We start from the raw sequence: 19,867 nt of genomic DNA, 5'->3' as shown, positions 1-19,867 counted from the left end.
GAAAATTCGCTTTTGCGGGAATTTCGTTGCCGCGAGAATGAAACGACCGGAAAATTGGCCACAAACCAAAAATGTATTTTCTAAAGTCGGTTATATTACTTCGTGAGCCTTACCTTGCAGCCAACGTCACAGTTCAGCTCTCACTGTACAAGTGGTTCATTGCTAGTCGTCGTCCGCGCCCAAGAACAACGAGATCGTGTCAAACGCATCCAAAACATTCCGTGGGTTCACCTTCTCTGCAAATTTTTTGCCCTGGCCCTCGGCACCGATTATGTTCGATCATGCAAGCGAAGCCCAGCTTTTTCTGTTTACGAACTTTGCTAGACAGAGTGGCACCTCGTTGCACCAATACATTTTAGAAAACTAAGTGAGCACCGCTTTGTTGACGTCCAGAAAGGCCACATTCGTCACTGTTTTGTCTTGCGCACGTGCGCTGTTGAGAACTGGTGAGATCCTTGCTTTTCAAAATGGTTGAGCTAGCTGCAGGCGTTTCCAAACTCATCGGCGCTATCCTCCCTTTATACTCCCTTCCTCCACTTTGGCCACTGACTTGGGCAATGATGGCTGCATTATCTCGTAGCGATAAAAACCTCCACTTTTGGGCTGGCGAAAGCATCTTACTGAGAGCAAACATGCCAATCGCCGCACACAAACAACAAACGCATGCGCGCTGTTTAGCGGTAGTGGGCTAGCGTAGCCCAAGCCAAAGCCGCGACTTGAGTCACCATGTGTCGGTGGTGCCGCTGCGAGGCTGCCTCCACGGCTATGGACCACGGCCGCCGGCTGCACGGTCTTTTGTAAACAAATATGACGGCGGCCATGCAAGCGTGCTGTGGCAGAAGTTTACGCCCTTTGAGTACAAAAAAAAATGCATTTGAGCACTTTTTGAACACAGTTAACCTCCAATGGGTAGATAAAATGCCGACTGAACTTGCACCGAATTTCGTTAACGCGGGATCAGTTTCCAAAATTGTTTCGTTGCCGTGAGATATAAAATACATGGACGTCTATGGACGTTCGCCGGGGATGCAAAAGTATTTCGTTGCCGCGGGAATTTCGTACCCGCGGGATTTCATTATCCCGGGGTTTGACTATAAAAATCTGAATAAATTTGCATTTGGTCATTTTACACAAAAACAGATTTTATATCTACAGTCAGAATGAAAAACTACATATGCCCCCCAATTTTCATCATCACAACTGTAAAAATGAAGTTTTTAATCAAAGACCTATGTGCCCCCCTAATAATGCAGGAGCAAGAAACTCGTTGTGTAAATCGCAAATTACTGCTTACCAAAAAGCGAAATTGGGGATGACCGTCGTGCTACTTGCTGAAATTTGTAAAACCAGGGATGCGCAAATTTCATGGCGTACACATGTTATTTTGCTGAAATAATGTACGTTTGCCCTGCAGCCGTTCAATGCAAAACTAACGTTGCGTACGGTGCACGCGGAGTGCGAATGACACAATGTAATAGCCTACTCCAACTTTTTGCATAGAGCAGCATACGCTGCACTAAACCTCTCTAATAGCATCACATCAGGGAAGAACCGTGGAATTTATATTCCTCCACTTCTCCACACCGACTCCTTCGCAACCATGAGTCAGGTGGGAGGTACCAGAGGTGAAGAGACAGTGAGAAGGGTTCTCTTCCTCCTCTCTTTGCCGGCATCCCCTTCACACGCGTGCTACGAGGCCCCTAATTTGAGAGTCTTTACTTTCTTGTGCTCCCCTTGGAAGAGTTGTTTGTGACGCGTCAATTGTCTTGGCGGCTTTTCAGGAAGACGAGACGGAAGCCTCGTGCATCCCAGAGCTTCGAGGTGAACAAGAAACTGCTGTGAGTGCTCCTGTTAATTCGTCCTCTCGCTCTCTTGCGCATTACGCAAGACGCTTGGCTTGGGCATATTTTTTGTGTGGGTTTTGCACGCAGAAGGGTGTGGAAGAAAGAACCTTTGAGTGCCAAATGGGTGTGTTTGTTGCAGTCGTAATGGGAAGGATTTTTCTTCGCTACTATGGGCATGTAGAAGTGCTATGCCTTTAAAAATGATTTTGGCTGCATTGTGTGATGTTGCCTGCTGCATTCGTGTGCCATATGTGTATTCAACACCCAGCAGCAACTTTTCTGCAGCAGGATTTCGCTGTGCTGCAAGTTTGTTACCGCTGATGCAGACTCCAGGACTTTCTAAACTAGCCAGTTCAGGAAGTGGCAGTTGTTTTGGAGTAATGTGTTGCATTTTGATGATGAAAGATGCACAGTTTTTGTCAGTCAACAGTTCTCACTTCACCCAAATAAGTTGTTGCGAGGTGCTTGCATTGCGGCCTCCTCCTTTTGTCGCAAGGTAAACAAACGCGTGTGAAGAATTTTAATCTTTGCCAAGAAGAAAAAATGTCTTCACCTCATCATCATTACCATCAGCCCATGTCCACTGCAGAATGATGGCCTCTCCCATTGACCTGTCCGCTCCTGTCCTACGATGTCCAAACCCAATTCTTTGCCCCCCCCCCCCCCAGATTTTTCTGCTCATCTTTTCATCATACTAATGGTCTTTCCCTACCCCTAGTCGTGTCTCTTGGTTAGCTAATGTTTCCACTGAAGGCAAATTTCCGCCCTACATGCCAGTTTTAGGAGTTCAATTAAGGGGGGACGCGGCTTTCAACTTCGGAAAAATGACCAAAACATCGTTTTTTTGAAACCCACATATTCGGCTTCTATGTTTCCTATTCTATGCGTCTGCAAAGTTTTTAGGCTGAAAAGCGTCGCAAAGTGGCATAAAAAAATACTTTTGTCAGGTGCGGTGACAAACTATCAGCACAAAAGGGCGAAAAAACGGCAATTTTCGGAGCGCTCTATCTCCGCAACGGTGCCACCGGGCGCAGCCATTTTGATATGGTTAGATCGGCCGAGCGATCGTCTTTCCGGTTCCGCTCGTCTCTTTTATCTTCGTTCATTCACAAACGCACAAACGGCAGAAAAGAAACGACGCACAAACGAAGCTAGAAATAGATGCTGAAGCGCTATTAGTCCTCCGGTCGGGGCGCAGAACAACGACCCTCCTGATTGGATGTCACGGGCGCAACGCAAGATGGCGGCCGCCTGAGCTGCGTAGCGAGCGGTTCGAGTTCATTTTCGCCGCTTCGCTCGGCTGAGTTTCTGTTCAATCTATGGTATTCAACACGGACGTTATCGCGGTGGGAATGCCGGAGATAACGAGCCAGATTACGGGAAGTTGTGTGGCTCGAAAGGAGGAGGTCATCGAACGCTTCGTGGTGCGCGTGACCGTCGCCAGACCCCGGAGGGTGACGCGGTGTGCGTGCTTGCGATAGCGGTTCGTGAAGTGAACTTTTAGTCGGGTTTGCGATGTTTACACGCTTAGTTATTGCTGTGTTTTGACTGTGGGCTCGCTAGCCTTGAGAAAGAAACGGTCGACGCGTCAAACGCTGCGGCGCGCACGGCATTGCCGACGCGCATTGGAGCAGCACATGACTGGGCAACCGGTTACGATTGAACGCCAGTAGTTGTAATTAATGCCTGCGACGTTAGATTTAATCTTAAAAGCGACCTGACCAGCCATATCAGGTATAATCAAAGTTCGATATGTCGCGGTAAGCGTGCGCTGCAATGCGCGCGAGCCATATCGCCTTTCTTGCGCAACGTTTCCCGTGCACTTGTAATTTTCATGCAAACAGGTTTGAGTTAGTAATATAGGAATAAAAATATGTTCTCTGCATTAAAAATGTACGTTACTGTTGCAGCATTTAACAGTGATTTTTTAGTGAAATTATTGATACCATTGCTTAGGGCATACTGGCTTAGCTGCAAGAAATATTGGATGCCTTGAATGTCAAAAGTAGTAAAAAAATATGCTCTTGCATTGAAGTTGGGAGTTATGCAGAATACTCTACGAAGCTTCAAAGTAGCTCATTTTCATCCTTGTGGTATGGTAACTTTTGGCCATGAACACCTGCACGTATGGGTACTAAGTTGCTGTGCCAGGCACAATGATAAAACATAAAAAAAAGCCAAAAATGTTCAAATTTAAGTAAAAAAAATGCTTAACTTGTTGCCATGGTGACAACACTGCAAAAGGAGGTTGTCCAGTGCGATACAGCCAACCAGCTAACCTACTTTGCATTGAAAGCCCATTGAAACCCATCTCCCCCTTCGTTTGGTCTGCAAAGTGGGGTATGTACTCTTCACAAAGGAGCTGAAAATGATGTTTTCTGGAAAGAAAAAGGCTGTAAAAGGCACTCCAATTTCAAGGAAAGGCATTCCAGAAGTCCCATGTTCAAAAGGACATGAAAGGCTACAACCGTGACGACTTTTGATAAGTGAAACCTATGTTGCAACTTCGGAAGCCGTTTTCTCAAAACAATTTTTTTTGCCACCTGTGTCGCTTGTACCAGGAATTTCTTTGTGACCGCTGGGTCTATTTTGATTCCGTTTCTTGCATTACATTCCTTGATGAACAGTTCAGGTCGTGACACTTTTGGTTTTCCAGATTTGTTTTTTGTGATTTTTTTATTCAAATAATCGTTCACAGTCGACATGCCTATTGCACATTAACCTCTAAAAAAATGAAAACTAAAAAACATTGTGTTGTAAAAAATAAATTCTAAAACTGTCACGACCTCGTCCATTCATTTGGGAATGCAAAGCACTTCGAGCAAGTTTTCTATCATGTTTTATAAGCCGCTCAAGCTCGGTACAAGCGGAACAGAAAGAAAATTTAATACATAAAAAAGTTTTCAAAATATTAGTTTGAAATTTTTATGGTGTTATCACGGAAGCATTTCCAGTTGCTGTTCCAATTTTCATCAAAATCCACGAAGAAATAAAAAAGTTGATTTTGAAAGCCACGTCCCCCCTTAAATTTGACTGCTCAGCCAAAGTTGTCATGAGCAGGGGCCCCGTTCATGGTTATGAGATCCTACAAAAGGCATAATGTGTGTGTTTTGTGGCTGTTTCGACGCGATCTGCTATCCGCACGGATAGGGGATGAACATTGGGAGATTTAAAGGAGGGGCAACGTGCAAAAAAGCGCGCATTCTCTCTTCTGCTTAGCTCCCTAAAAAAGGGCTGCTGTCTGAGAAGTTGGCACCAGTGCACTGCTTGGTCCCAGTGTCCAGCATCCCAGCCACTTCTTTCTCCGTAGTGTTGCTTGGCACCTTTTCCCGGGCTTGAGCTGCAGCAGAGAAATGGGCCACATTCCTTTGCCAGTTGCCTGCCTCGGTGCATTGCCAAAAAAAACATATTTTTCCATGAGAGACAGAGTCTAGCTTTAACTCCACAGTGTCCTGTGGCGCTCGCTCATTGGTCAATGTGTGAGCACAACAGTGTGAGTACGACAGAGTTACTAACGCCATTTGGCATATTTATTGGCCACTCCTTTTTCAATTTCATTATGGTTTGTTTACATTTCACGCGCGGAGATGGTATCGAGGATGAACTTTGAACCCGCGATAGCAGCGAGTTGCGAAACTCCCCGTCGGCCCCGCGTATCGAAAGCTGGTCCGTGGTTGGGGGCAAACAGGGGCTAGCACAGTTCAGGCTGGCAAGCCTGTCATCTGTTGGCAGAAAGTTGAAGTCGTACTCAAGTGCTTGCGGCTGCTGCCGTATTAAAAAGAAAAACCGAGAAAGATATAAATAAATATCACCTAAGTTATGTTTTTTCATTTGAACTCTTTCATTACGGTGGCAAAATGGCTGATTTTGACTGCTTCCACAAAACATTTTTTTCTCTTGAGCTACTGGAGATATTTAGCATTGCTATGCATGAAATTGTAGCTTCTAGATTGATCTTTGAAACGCATAACAGCAGTTTTGGGAAAGACAAACATTTACAGTTTGGTGGTCAAATAAACAGAAAAAAATGCCCAAACAAGTATACACACAATACATATAGGCAATTGTATTGAGCCTAAAAATTATTTTAGGGATTCTAAGATATACAAGTTGTTTCTATGTTCCTAAGCTATGAATCATATATACATCAACGCTGTACACCAAGTTTTGGAATTTTCCGGGCTCACCAACCTATCGGCCCTGAGGGCTGCGCCACTCCATGAATCCACTCGAGAGTAAGTCGATCTCTCTAAAATATTTATTTATTTATTTACTCTCAAGGCAATGTATTACAGAGAGGAGTGGTGAAAAATGTTTTAGAAATAATAGAACAAAATGGAGCAACATCAAAACTGGTACGCGTGTAAGGTCATCTTGAAGTTAATAGTGTCGATGATTGTTGCGATGGAAGCAGGGAGGTGGTTCCAATCCGAGCTTGTAGTGGGCACGAATGAGTTGAAATGAAGATTTGTCCGGCTGCTTGGAATTCCAACTTTGAAGTGGTGATCGCTGCGGGATGAAATGTAGGATGGCGGCGAAAATAGCGAGCTACTTAGCGAAGGCATAGAATGATAAATCTTGTGGAAGAGGCACAGGCGTGAAATTTTTCGGCGATGTGATAAGCTGGGTAAATTCAAAGTTGATTTCATGTGAGTTACGCTTGCCATACGTGAGTGATTTGACAAAATGAAGCGTGCGGCGCGATTTTGAATGGATTCTAAGCTTATGGCATGAATGTTAACCGTGGATCCCATACAGATGACGAATATTCGAGCTTAGGCCTGACTAACGTTTTATAAAGAAGAAGTTTCAACTGCATCGGTGCAAGAGAGAAGTTACGTCGTAAGTAGCCGAGCGTACGGTTAGCGTTATTTTTTATATTGTCAATGTGAGTCTGCCAGGAAAGGTCGTCAGAAATTGTAACACCAAGATATTTGTAAGAGGTAACTTTGCTGAGAGAAGAATTGTTCAGTACATAGTCAGAAGAAATATCGCAGGTTCGACGTGAAACTCTCATAATCTTACATTTAGAAATGTTAAGGTTCATTAGCCAGGTATTACACCAAGAAGAAATGTTATCAAGATCAAGCTGCAGAGTAAGTTGGTCAGCAGGGTTTTTAATTTCACGGTAGATCACACAGTCATCAGCGAACAACTTTATGTTAGAGGAAATGTTATTAGGTAAGTCATTAATGTAGATTAGGAACAGTAACGGCCCAAGAACGGATCCTTGCGGGACGCCAGAAGTTACGGGTGAGGAAGTATGCATCCAAGCATACTTGTTTGTCCTTTCACACAAAGTTTTTATCGCTTGACTGGTAAAAAACAAGAAAAAAAAATCGAGCACTCTTGAGAAGCGGTGCGCGGTGCGCTGCTGCGCTAATCTGACATGAGCGCCAGGCTATCTTGAAGGTGATAACGCTATATGGCGCGGTGCATTTGTCAAAATACCCCTGCCGCACGTTGTCCAGACCCTACGCATGAAAGTAAAACTGCAGTCATAAGATTAGAAGCATGTTTTGTATATACATACAGCACGAAGTCAAAAACGAACCTTACCCCCAGCACCTGTTGAAGTCTGAGGCCGTTGAATGGGAGCGTCCAAAGTCTGACGAACCCACACCATTGCTGGAGTCATGACTGCTGCTGGGGTGAGAAAAAGCAGCGGCTGCAGCTGCCAAAGTCCCTGCCACAGCTGTCCGCTTTTGCCGAGCGCGCCACGAAGGGGCCGCCATTTTCGCGCAACTCGCCGCTATCGCGGGTGCAAACTTCACTCTTGACGCCGTCTCTGCACGTGAAATGTGAACAAACGATGATGAAGACGAAAAAGGAGTTGCCAATAATGCGCCAGGTGGTTTTAGTTGTCTGCAAGGCGCAGTTTTTAGCTTGCGCGAGACGTTTGAAACCATTGGAACTCCGTGTCCGATAGCCTGTGGCGTCGTAAGGAGAGAGTTAAAAAGCAAGCGTTATTTTATACATTTTGTTATTAGTTAAACCCATTGCGAATGGCACAACAACTAGGCTTGTGCGAATAGTGATATTTTAGTTCGAAGCGAATTCGAAGCGAATAGTCCTAGGGGTCGAATACTTTCGAAGCGAATTCGAATAGCTGTCAGGTGTCACTGAGACATTCCGGTAAAAAAGTTCTACAGTAAAATCTCGATGATACGAATATTGCGGGACCGTGAAAAATATTCGTATCATCCGAAATTCGTATGAACCAATACAGACCAAGAAATTGAGCACTGAAAAAAGTTTTCGTTTAATTCTTTTCTTACTTTCGCATGGAGAAATCCGTGACGTTTTTCTGCTTGTTCTTAACCTCCATGTCGCCAAGCAGTAATTTCTGGACTTTCGTCTATTCACTCGCGGTGCCCAAGCTCACTACAGGAGCGTTTTTGCACGCGATTCATGCGCGTCGGCGTTGCGCGCGCGATTTTAACGCCCGCCTCGGCGATTCCGCGCTCGCGGTCGCCTGTGCCTCTGTCAGAAAATGACGCGCGTGGCAGTGGGAGGAGCCTGGCGCCAATGGGAAGGCGTGCACCTCAGGGCGGCAGTTTCGAAGCGCTCGAGACAGCTGGCTGGCTCCACAGGAGACGTTTAGGCTTAGCACCCCGGCAGATATTTCATAGGCGCTTTCACTCGCGGCGCGGATGATTTTTTATAGCACCATTTTCGCCCCCATTGTTAGCTCGTTTACCGCACCAGAAACTTCGTGTGTGTTTTGAGCGGTATCTTAAGTAGCGGTTAGAAGCGGTGGCTCGAGCGCCCTGCACCACTTCGCTACCGAAGGTGCCGCCTGGTTGCCGCGGCCGGCCGGCAGCGTGCAGGTGGTTTCGCGGCGGCGTCAGCGCGCCTGTGGAGTCCGCGGCGCGTTTTCACGAACAGAAAACAACAGCTCGGCCGTTCCTGGAGAAAGAGCCCGTACGTCACCGTCTCTCGCTCATTCGTCAGTCGGGCGCCTCGCCGGCTCGTTTGTATCATCCGCCGGGCCGCGCAGGCCCGTTCGCGAGAGCCAAAATTTTTCCCATTGTTGCAGTGGGAACAATTTCATTGTTTGAAACAAGGAAACAGGAGTCTCGACTACCCTGCCGAACATGCGCGAAGGCTGCGACGAAGCGACAACGCTTTGAATGTGGCTTAGCTTGTCTTGGCTCCACATGTAGTCGAGATGTAGGACTGATGTCGATGGCACTGCGGCTTGCCTAACGAAACCGAAACTTGAACGAAGTTTTGATATTCGTTCATCTCGAATACTTCGAAATATCGGAAATTTTAAATTCGAGTCGAAGCGAATTTGAATACTGTAATATTCGTTCGAATATTCGAAGCGCCCGAATATTCGCACAAGCCTAACAACAACCCTACAAGCCTAACAACAAGCCTAACAACAATAATCGCACGCGTGCCGCCTGGTCACTAATCCTGGCAGAGCACAGCGCGCAGAGCGACTGTGGAGGAAGCAACGAAAGGTGGGCGCGGTTGCTCCGTACTCTTTAATATACACTCATAGAGAGAGCTTGCGAGTGAAAATATCAGCTACTAGAAAGATTCGACAGATGGCGCGAACAGTCCAAGCACGCCAGTTTTGCACTATGGCACGAATTTTTGAATTCACAATGGAGAACGTACCGGTACGTCAGTGACAGTGAAAGGGTTAAAAAGTACCTGGTGCTGTGCATGAGTGCCCGATCCGTCCATGTGGTCCCAGCACAGTCTTGTGCTCAAGTCGCATGAATTGGTGGCGCATTCAGAGATTTTGTGGATGTTAAAGGTGGTAACATCTCGCTCCTACTAAAGTTTGTAATTGCACACAAATGACCTCTTCAATAAAATCCTCTCAGATTGCAAAGTGGTGAGACGTGCACTTACGTGTCATGCTGTGGTGTTGGGCCGTTTTTTTCTTGCGTTTATTTCATCCATGCAACAGGAGATGGAAAAATGCTACCGTTACCTTGTCCTGCTTGATGGGTTTGCTAATGATATGTATGTCGAAGAGAATTGATATTCCTAAATCTGAAATCTCAGAAAAAGAGCAGTTGCAGGAGTAAGACAGTTGAAAAGGTTGAGGAGGAGATTGGCAACATGAGAAAAACAAAGGCAAAGCTTGCGGCAGCAGTTTCTGATTTAATCTTTGCAGCTGAAACCTTTGCTGATAATGCAGGAGATGCAGGCAACATTGCCTATGGTTTGAAATCGAACAGCCTGAGAAAAACAGCAAGAAAAAATAAAAACCCGTTAAGACACGCGAAGAAATAAAAAGTAAAGCTAAAGGAGCTTTCCCAAATTGGTTAACACCTATCTAAATGTTGCGCAATCAAAAAATTTTGCATTGTAATGAAAAAGGTAGAAGTATTCCCAGATAAAACATCACATGGGGTCCTTGAAAATGTATTTCTTGCTGCTTAAAAATTTTTGCTTTTGAAGCCTGCTGTATGAACCCTGTGTTGAAACCATATACCCTCATCTAGTCTTTTGCTGATTGCACGTACCCGATTCTCTCTTGTTAAAGTCAAGTACTAGTTCCAGAAGCAATTAGTGCCAGTTATTCACCATTTTTATGTGCTCAATAGAGAATGTCTACAGCAAAACCTCGTTGCAAGAAACACTCAAGGGAACCAAGGAACGTGTCTCTAGTAGCCAAGGTCTCTTATGTGCGATGTTGCTAACATGGCGAACATAAAAAAACTATCCAGTCTTCATTCGAATGTCTCTTATAGCCAAGTGTCTCTTGAAACAATGTCTCTTGTAACGAGGTATTACTGTATTAACATGACTAGGGTGCCCAATGAGTTAGTAAAGCACCAACGGGAGCGCTTCTATCAATTGACAGCTCACTGAATCAGTCTTCACATGGTAGCTTACGAGTGGTAGAGTATCATTAGCCACTCATTAGCCATTAGGTAGATGGTACTCTACCACTCTTACGAGTAGTAGACTACCACCTATCATTTTCAAAAAGAAACAATATCAGGCTTGCTGGAGACCTTGTCATCATAGACAGTTCTACTACGAAGTGACACTAGACCTCCGGAAATGCCCTCTTACGGAAACAAAACTGGCTGGTGAACAGCTGGTGGTGTTGGAAGCGCTCTTCTTGTCTGAACTGATATTTGACGACTTGGTGTTATCTTTAGATTTTCATCTGAAGCAGTTATTGCAGAAGTAAGGCATGGGTGAAGGTGGAATTGCGAGCGGCATGCATTTTTTGATGAGCAGTAGTGGGCGACGGAGGTGCCTTGGGGAATCGGCTTGAAGTTGGGTAACTGTGTAGTAGCGCCAAATATAAATTTATAATGAAACCGAAACTACTGGAACCTAGCCGAAAGTGGCAGGTCGACTTGTCAGACACGCGAGGGACCTTCAGAGGAGCCTCAGTGGAATAGAGCTTTTCTTTCTCTGAACCAAAGCTCACTAGTGAATAGTTGGTGTCATTTTCAGGCAATTATCTCTCCTCAATGCTGTAAAATTACAAAGCTGACAACATAATTTGGTATTTGACTTGCTAGGAGCCCTTCGATAAAAATTGGTGGTAATGCAGCACAACCACCAGTGGCAGCTTTTTTGTCAAGTGCTGCAGCCGCGTCCCCTTTCGCGAAAACACACACGCTGACTGTTTGAATTGCCGATTTCGACACACAGATGACTACAGCATGTAGAAATCGGCACCGGTGATCGATTTGAATAGGTGCGGTAATGAAACAGTTAATGACCAATGGTTATCTTGCCTTCACATTAGATGCCCTGCCCACACCCATTTCTTCTTCTTAATTTCTACCAATATGTCCTTAACACGCGTTTGTTCCCTGACCCACTCTGCCCTCTTCTTGTCCCTTAATGTTACACCTGTCATCTTCCATTCCATTGCTCACTGGGTCGTCCTCGATTTAAGTTGAACCCTCTTGTGAGCCTTGGAAGTTCACTAAGAGGGCTCAACTTAAATTGAGGAGCAATGTTTCTGCAATGAGGAGCAATGAGGAGCGAGCAATGTTTCTGCCTCAGTGGTTAACAGGCAATAACTGGCGGGGACGTTGTCCGACTGCCTACCAACATTGGTGTGTTGCTGTTTCACGGTCCACTGGACATTTTCAGCCGCCACCCGCTTGCAAGTCAATTCAGGTTTCTGGTGCTTTTCCTTTTCAGCCATCCGTGTGGAACACTTCAGGTTGAGCTCTTGGGGGAGCAGCAGACATCATCTCTCAATGGCTCCGCTTAACCTTATCGTTGCTTTGGTCACAGCAGCTTCCACAGTGGAGAGGGATGCATGGCGCTGCTTCAGCGTCACGGAGTGGTGGCTCGTTCTTCTGCACTTTTCCCCCTCTGCCTAAAGTGACGACACAACATGTCTGAGAGACGTTCATAGATGGGGCACAGGGCTTTGCACGCATGAGGTGGCAAGTTGCAGCGGTGCTTTTGTGGGGACTCACCTTTTTCAGTCGTGGCATTTTGGTGGCACCAGGAATCCGGACCAGCCGGGCATAGGCTGTGATTCGAAACGGTGTCGTTTGATGTCATATGGCTTTTGTTGGCGTTGGCGTTCTTGGAGTTGTTTCCTTCGTGGGATTTCGGAGGCCAGCCGTCATAAGGGCTTAACTTTCTGATACGTTCTCCTCTATTTTCCCTTTCCCGGAAGGTTCTCTAGTGATACTACAAGTGCAGTCTAGTGTCTTCTGCTGAAGCACTTTGTGAGACAGCGGCACTTTGTTGGCAGGCAGGTCGCAAAATAGAGTGAGCACCGTTTTGTTGACATTCGGAAAACCAAGAGTGGCAGCCTTGCTTTTCAAAATAGTACAGAGCAAGCTTCACACGATCACAAACTTGTTGGCGCTATCCTCCCTCTTCCACCTGAGCCAGCCTTACAATGTAGCGACAGAAACTTCCGCTTTTGGGCTGGTGGAGGCATCCTATCAAAAGCAAACATGCAGATAGCCATACACAGCGCATACGCACCCCCACACACAACAAACACTTGTGAGCTGTTCAGCGCTAGCTCATAAGCCCATGCCATTACGGAGGATAGGATTGCGTCGCCCCCTGGCGGTGTCGTGGCAGGGCTGCCTCCACCACTGCCTGCTGTGTGGCTGCCAGGCACTAACTCAATCACCGATTTTGTGAACAAAAATGGTGACAGCCACACAAGGGCCGTGTGACAAAAGTTCATGCAGTTTGGGTCTGCTTAAAATGCATTTGAGCACTTTTTGGGTACTGCTGGTCTTAGGCAGGTAGAACATGCGAACCAAAGTTCTCATGAGCCCAAAAACATTTCCTTGTCGAGAGAGATGAATTATGTGGGCTTCTGTGGGCATTCGCTGGGGATCTGAAAATATTTCGTTGCCGCAAGAATTTCGTAGTCTTAGCATTTCATTATCATGGGGTTTGATTGTGTAACCAAACTGCACACAAACCAAGCCAAATTGCAACCTATATTAAGGTGTAAATTTGCAATTTCATTTACAGCGACTGCGTGTATGGAATCTGGCTAGGTCGCTTGGAACTACCGCTCGGTCGCTTGCACAGGGCAAGTTTCTGCTTGAATAGGTCCCTTGAAGAGTCTATGCAATTGTTAGCGCACTGCAGCAGTAGTTTCTAGCTTCACTTTGTTTACTGAGCATGCCTTTGTTGTCTAGAGCTTAGTTTCCGGCATTGTGTGTGATCACTAGAGACCGGAACTTTAGGCACGGAAAATCGAGGTTTTAGGCGCCTAGAATAGGCAATGAAAATTGCCGTTTAGGTATATATAGGTGCCCAAATCTCAAGTTTAGGCAGTGTAGGCTCGATTCGTACTTACTTCAGGCTATCGCTTGCGTATCCGCTAACGAGGGGGTGCGCTGGGTACCGCCCACCAGGCGCCCGGTCGCCTCTCGCTTCTTGCGCCCGCCACAGACTAAGGTCGCCTGCGAAACTGATGAGGCTGTTTTCTCCGTTTTTTGTATTTTATAGGAGCGGTGCGCCGTCTATCGCTCACGCATCTAGCCGCGCGTACAGCGGCTGGTTTTGGTATCATCCTCCGGAAGCCTCCCACTTTTTGCACCCGCGAAACTGATGTCTATCTGATTTCGATCCACTCAAAAGGTGCCGGCTTGTTACTCTCTCGTTTTTATTTAGAAGTTTTCTTGTGTTACTCATGAATGAACCACATGTATGTAACAACACAAATGATTTTTTTTGTCACTTTATGGTCACCCTAAAAAAATTACGATATTTTTTTCTCGTAATAGATTCATCCGAAGAATTTAAATCAGCAATAAAAAAAATCGACCCTGGGGGGTCGCATTTGGCGAAAAAATTCGACCCTCAAAGGGTTAATACCGCAAGTGAGGGTTTTTGTCGTAATTTTTCCTCCCTTAGCAGAGTTTTTTAGTGCTAACAATGGGCTCTGGTGGAAGAGGCACATTTGGTAACTGCTGCTTGAAAGACAACTGCTCCTTGAACAAAGATCTCAACTCAAGGTATTTATTCGTTGACAGGGCAGAACGACCTCCTCAGCTCTTCACAACACCGATGAACCCCATGGATAGTACAGGGAAGGGAAATAATTACGTACAGGTTACTGGAATACTCTGTTTTGCAGAAGCCAACAACTGGTGAATCTGCGGAAATATAACACCGTTCATTAACTCTGTTCTTACATTAATTATCAATATTAGACAGCACGCAAGATTTGTTGCCACTAATTTCCTTATTGCTAAGTTTCCAAATGCCCTTCAAGGTTACCCGGCACAGCAAACGACAGCTGTCATGATCACAGTACCTGAAAAGTTCCCAGATGCTCATTCCTATGAGCTCCGTTTTTTGTTCCTTCTTTGTCCTACGTGTGCTGCATTTGGCTGGGCGGCGGTGTATCCGAGATGGACGGATGAATGGGCACGTGTTTGTGGCGTCACCTTGAAACTGTGGTGTGTCAGATTGGTGCATGGTTTTCTCCTTGGAGGCGTCTTTGACCTTGAGTAACGTGTGCACGGCTGTGTCGCGTTCATTTTCTCCTTTGCTTGCTTTTTACTGTGTTAGCAATGGATAGGGCTCATCGGCAAAAGTTTTCGCCATTGGTCTGCGGACACAGCGCATCAGAAGGACATAGAACAAAGCAGCTGGTGTGGAAAGGGGTGTCGTCGGTGAGGTTGGCTGTGGTGTCGCTGATTACGGGCCTCTAGCGACTCGGCCGATTTGGCGAGGTCGAGGTTGCGGTGGCTCGCGCCTGATTTGCGTTTCTCAGCATGTTTGGCATGGCTCGCGGATTTTTCTCGCAAACAGCATCCGACAAACAACACAAATTGAAGGCCAACAACATCCGACAAACAACACACATAGAACACCCAGTTGCGGTCTTCTAGAGTGAGAATAGTTCTTGCAGAACATCGACTCAAAAAACAAAAAAAAAGGCATATATAATACAAGAAAGGCCTTTTTAGTTGTTAAAAAAGCTATATAGGCCCTTGCAGTCAAAACAGGCACTTTTTAAAAAGCCCATATAGTCAAAATAGGCATGTATAGGCACGATAAACTATTGCTTAGAATGCTCCCCTTCCCTTAGTTCATGCTTCTATGATTGATCAGTCTGAAGGGAAGAATAGGCATTTTGCCTAAAGTTCCGGTCTCTATACTTGGGGACAACTTTGTGTGGCAGTGCAGTCAAGGCTACAGAGCCGAACCATGCCATTTAGCTGCGCCACTGGAAGTAGTTCAACAGAAATAATGGGCTGCCTGTAACCAAAGCAATTGGAAAATATATACTTCCTTGTTTTTTTTTTAACCTTGGATTGATAATGGAACTAAATTAATAGGCAGAATATGTGAAACTGAGCGCATCATTTTTAAATTTCCGTTTTTTTTTTTTTTTTTTTTTTTGGTTGCGTTCTTTGCCACTAGCGTTGTCGACAGCACCTTTCTTTCCCTCCAATAGCTTGCCACTTCATTCTCCAGATAGGATTTTTAAGGAGCTTGAGAAGCAAAAGCTGTCAAGACAAACAAAGCTAGTGGTTTGCGATGTGTACGCTCAAGTGAGACTGATGCAACCGGGACTCTCCGCTGTTTACGAAATTCATTTGGTTAGCCAGCTTGCCGGCCTCTGCGAGCATGTGCATAAGCGTGTGTGCGGGCTGCTCTTTCGGTGTAACGTGCCCGTGCTGTGTATATGCAAGCACGCTTCCCATGTCAATCGTGCTGCCCAGTTTGCAGCTTCAGAACAGTTTACAAATCAGTGCATGCCCTCAAAACTGCAGCGCTGACAAAATTTGCGTTATGGGCGGTACAAGTTGGGCGGTGTTGTCCACGGTCGGTCCAAGTTCGCCAGCCAGTGTTTTCTTGCGTTTACAAACAAATGAAGCATGGGGAAGGAGACGTCAATATGTCTGCATGCTCAGTGATCGGGGTTTAGCACACTCAACCACAGAGCTTAGACGAAGAAATGGACTGTAGCAAATGCGTTTCTGTCACGCCAAAACTTAAACTGAAATCAGTCGGGAACAACTTTGGCGCAGTAACACAGAGTAGTGAGCTTCTCCCTTGTAGCTTTCTCTCCATTGCCACAGAAAGTTGTCCCAAAGTATAATGATAACGTAGCTGGAGAGGAACAAAAAGAAATATTAAGCCTACGATTGCAAAGATATTATGTGAGAAGTCCAAAACATGCCAGCAAGACGATAATTGGCACCACAGCCTATAGCAATTTCACATTCCTTCTCACAGTCACACTCATGATGGGTGCGCTTTCACCAGTGACAGCTTAGAACCACATTGTGGGAAAAGGAGGGCCTGGGGGTGATGGAATCTTGCGATTGAAAGAAACAGAATTAATGTTTGAAGCTAGGTCAAGATGGCGGCTGCTGGCAGCGATTTGGAAGCTGAAATGTCAGCAGTTCAAAGTTCGCCTTGACATTGGCAATAGTGCGCCATTTCGAGGCCACACAGGCCTTGTAAATATATTCTTTGGTTTGTTTATAGGCTCTTAAGTATTGATACAGAGAAAATAATTATCTAGATAATGCAAGCACGTTTGTTTTTTAATGTTTTTTTGGGGGGATTTTCCATGTTTCAGGTGCTGTTTCCCCTTTTAAAGCAACCATTGTTTTGTTATCTTCTGGTTAAGGCCAAAAAAAATATTTCTGGCCTGTAATCAAGCTATTGCCAACAAGCTCAGCCCTGGTTTTCAGGAAAAAGTAATTGCTTAACCTCTGCTGAGCGTCAAGAGGCATGGATATTTGCATGTGAAAAAAAAGTGCAGCCTTTCTGCCTTGTTAAGCCCATTCCACACGCAAATTTGTAGAGGCGGAGCCACTCGTGCGGCGAATGACCTTTTTTCATTGTTGCAGCAAAGTGCCAAATGTTTGGAGCGATCGAGTATCCCCGCGAGCCCCACACTCAGGGGGGCCGGACCTTGGCCAATAGGAACATAGCTAGGTGAACGCCACAGCAACACCATTTGTATGCTTAGCAACCAAATGGCTTTGTTTGTATAAGCGCAGCATAAGCTCAGGTGCACCAAAACAAACGCCCGTGCGTTCACAACATGATGTCGCGCGCCGTTTCGAACAAATGCTTAATCGGTATCTGCGCAAGTTGCAGACATCACAGCAGGCAAGAAGTACTGAAGAATCCAAGAAGAACCGTCCGAGGCTATGGTCCGAGGTACACCAAAATGTGCTAGGCACGCACAACAAGCGAACCCAGGGTTGCTTGCCATGTTTGTCTTCTCTGCTGTGTGTACGTATATTGGTAAATTATTGGCGATTGTTGTATAAAACCGCAAGTAAACTTATATTTACTGCACGACAGTCTGCAACAGCTTGCCCAGAAAGTTCAACAAAACCGATTTTTCTAGAATCACAACAAGCTTTGCTTGTGGCAGATTTAATTTGGTCCGCAAAAAATGTGCCTCTGAAATGTGAATATCGCGACGTTCGCAGGCCATGTAGACGGCATTTCCAGGCATTGTGAACTTCGCAAGTGCGAATGTTCGTCCCACCACATTCGCAGAAGCCAAACCGCACCATGTAGAATGTGCTTGGCTTCAAGGGAAACTGGAGCAGTGCGTCACATGATATGCGTGGCTGCCCCTCTGTGCAGGGAGAAGGACATGAAGCGCCTGGAGGCCGTCACCGAGCATCCACACTTCCGGGCCGATCCCATGGGCACTGTGCTGGGTCACCTGCGCCAGATGTACAAGCCTTAGGTCTCACCCGCCTCTGCAGGCACAGTCTTGACATCGGGGGAAAACGCAGCCTTCCTTCATCTCTTGTTTCCTTTTTATTTATTAAAACCTGACGCTCTTTGGTTGATGTCGTCCCTTGTTGTACCACAGTAAACGACTCGCCCATTGCTGCTTTTGTGTCAGCAGCAGCCTGGCACCAGCAACGAGGTCTGCCCAGTACCGGTCACTGTTGTTGAGTCTAAATACCTATGAACTACTGCCTGCTTTCTGGCTCAGATTTTTGTTTTTGGGGGGGAGGAGAGGGGGGGCGGGGGGTGAGTCTTCGTCAATGTAGCCCCGGCCAGCACGGTACATAAAGTGGACCACCCACAGTGCAGACCACAGACACCACCCCCCCCCCCCCCCCCAAAAAAAAAAAAAAGAAGAGCAAAAGACGCATGCCAAAGCACTCAAGCCAAAGCAGCTGGAGTGTTCTTAGTATTATACCGTATTTATCGCGTAATGAACCCTCCCCCAACTTTTCTTCTTGAGAATTTACTTTTTTTGTCACATTGAATAAAAAATGCAGCGGGAATATGCTTCTGTCTCAGCATAGTGGCTGATGCCGTAGACGATCGTAGTAACTTGATACCACGCTACAGAACGCGCAGAAATGCTAAAAACGCATTCCAACAAAAAAATCTCAACAGTAGCCGGAGACGTGAGCGCGAATGCAATGCTGTGGCTCGCAATTTAAAAATTGTGTGCTTGCGGAGCGCCACCTGCTGAACGCAAAGCAAACCTTGCGCCATAGAAACGTCGCAGTGTGCGAACAAAGCACGAAACGTACTCAGAACTCTTTCCCGGCTTTTTGCTGTTCTAGCTGGTTTTGGCGGCGTGCAAACAAAGCACTACACATACACCGCACTCCTCTGTTCTTGGCACTTCTTGCTGTTCCTCGACGTTGCCATTACGCTCCGTGGTTTTGTTGCTCTGCTGTGTTGCGACCTTTTTTTGTGCTCCTAATGCGTGCCATACGATGGGCCAGTACATGATCTACACAGCCGGTTTTAAGCTGAAGGTGGTGGAGCATGCGTTGATGCACATGGAGACTGCGCAGCGCTTCAGCGTTGACCCAGTGCGTGTACGCTACAGGTTAAAACCAGAGGTTTTTGGGCGAACAGGGATCGCCGTGTGTTTCTTGGGCCCATAGAGGGGAAGTTTCCCGGTGTCGGAAAATATATTTTGGAGTGCCTTGACCCCGGAAGACGGTGCGCTGTGGGCCGACAATAAATGTGAAGCCGCAAGCGACTTCAGTGAGGAGGACAGCTCCATGACTAGCATGTTCGGAATAAAAAAGAAATTTGATTACCTAATTACCTGCGTGTTTTTACGAAAATGGCAAAGCTCTGACAGCGCTTCTCTTAGCAACTTTACTTTATGAAATTTCAACTTTTAAAAATCTCTTGCAATTTTTTCCTATTAATCAACCCTCCCCCCGAATTTGTGCCGAATTTTGCCGAAAATTGCCGAAAAAAGTGGGTTCATTACGCGAGTAAATACGGTAGATAACTCACCTAGTGGTCTCATAGTTGGAAGCCTGTGAAGGTTCAAAGGCCATTTTTAGGATCTTGGGAATCCTATTCTAGGGCACATGCCACTGCATAGCCAGTGCGGATACAACTATATAATGGAGAATTTTAGCTGACCGTTTTCGACGGTCCGCTCCTGTATTGGCGGCGCAACCGGATCCAGCGACACGCATGAGCAATGGCGCTCCCGGTTGCTATCGGAGAGGAGCGGGCCTTGAAAAATGGTCAGCTAAAACTGTCGAATGGTATTCACGCCATTCCATATGTCTCACCTTAGTGACTCTCTGTAGTTACTTACAGTATGA

At 46.1% G+C, this 19,867-nt stretch overlaps 1 protein-coding gene across 1 annotated transcript in view; it reads left to right on the top strand.

Moving 5' to 3' along the window:
- Positions 1 to 18,116, top strand: part of LOC144172492 (uncharacterized) — a 33,518-nt gene extending 15,402 nt beyond the window's left edge. The window contains exons 5-6 of the mRNA XM_077701186.1: positions 1,782 to 1,838; positions 17,907 to 18,116. Coding sequence (XP_077557312.1) covers positions 1,782 to 1,838; positions 17,907 to 18,012 — 163 coding nt within the window. The 3' untranslated portion in view covers positions 18,013 to 18,116. The remainder of the gene's footprint in view (positions 1 to 1,781; positions 1,839 to 17,906) is intronic.
- Positions 18,117 to 19,867: the final 1,751 nt, after the last annotated feature.

Source organism: Haemaphysalis longicornis, unplaced genomic scaffold (genome assembly GCF_048455015.1).
Source record: "Haemaphysalis longicornis isolate Haplotype H1 unplaced genomic scaffold, Haemaphysalis longicornis Haplotype H1 scaffold_229, whole genome shotgun sequence".
NCBI lineage: Eukaryota > Metazoa > Arthropoda > Arachnida > Ixodida > Ixodidae > Haemaphysalis > Haemaphysalis longicornis.
This window is presented reverse-complemented; position numbering and strand designations above follow the sequence as displayed.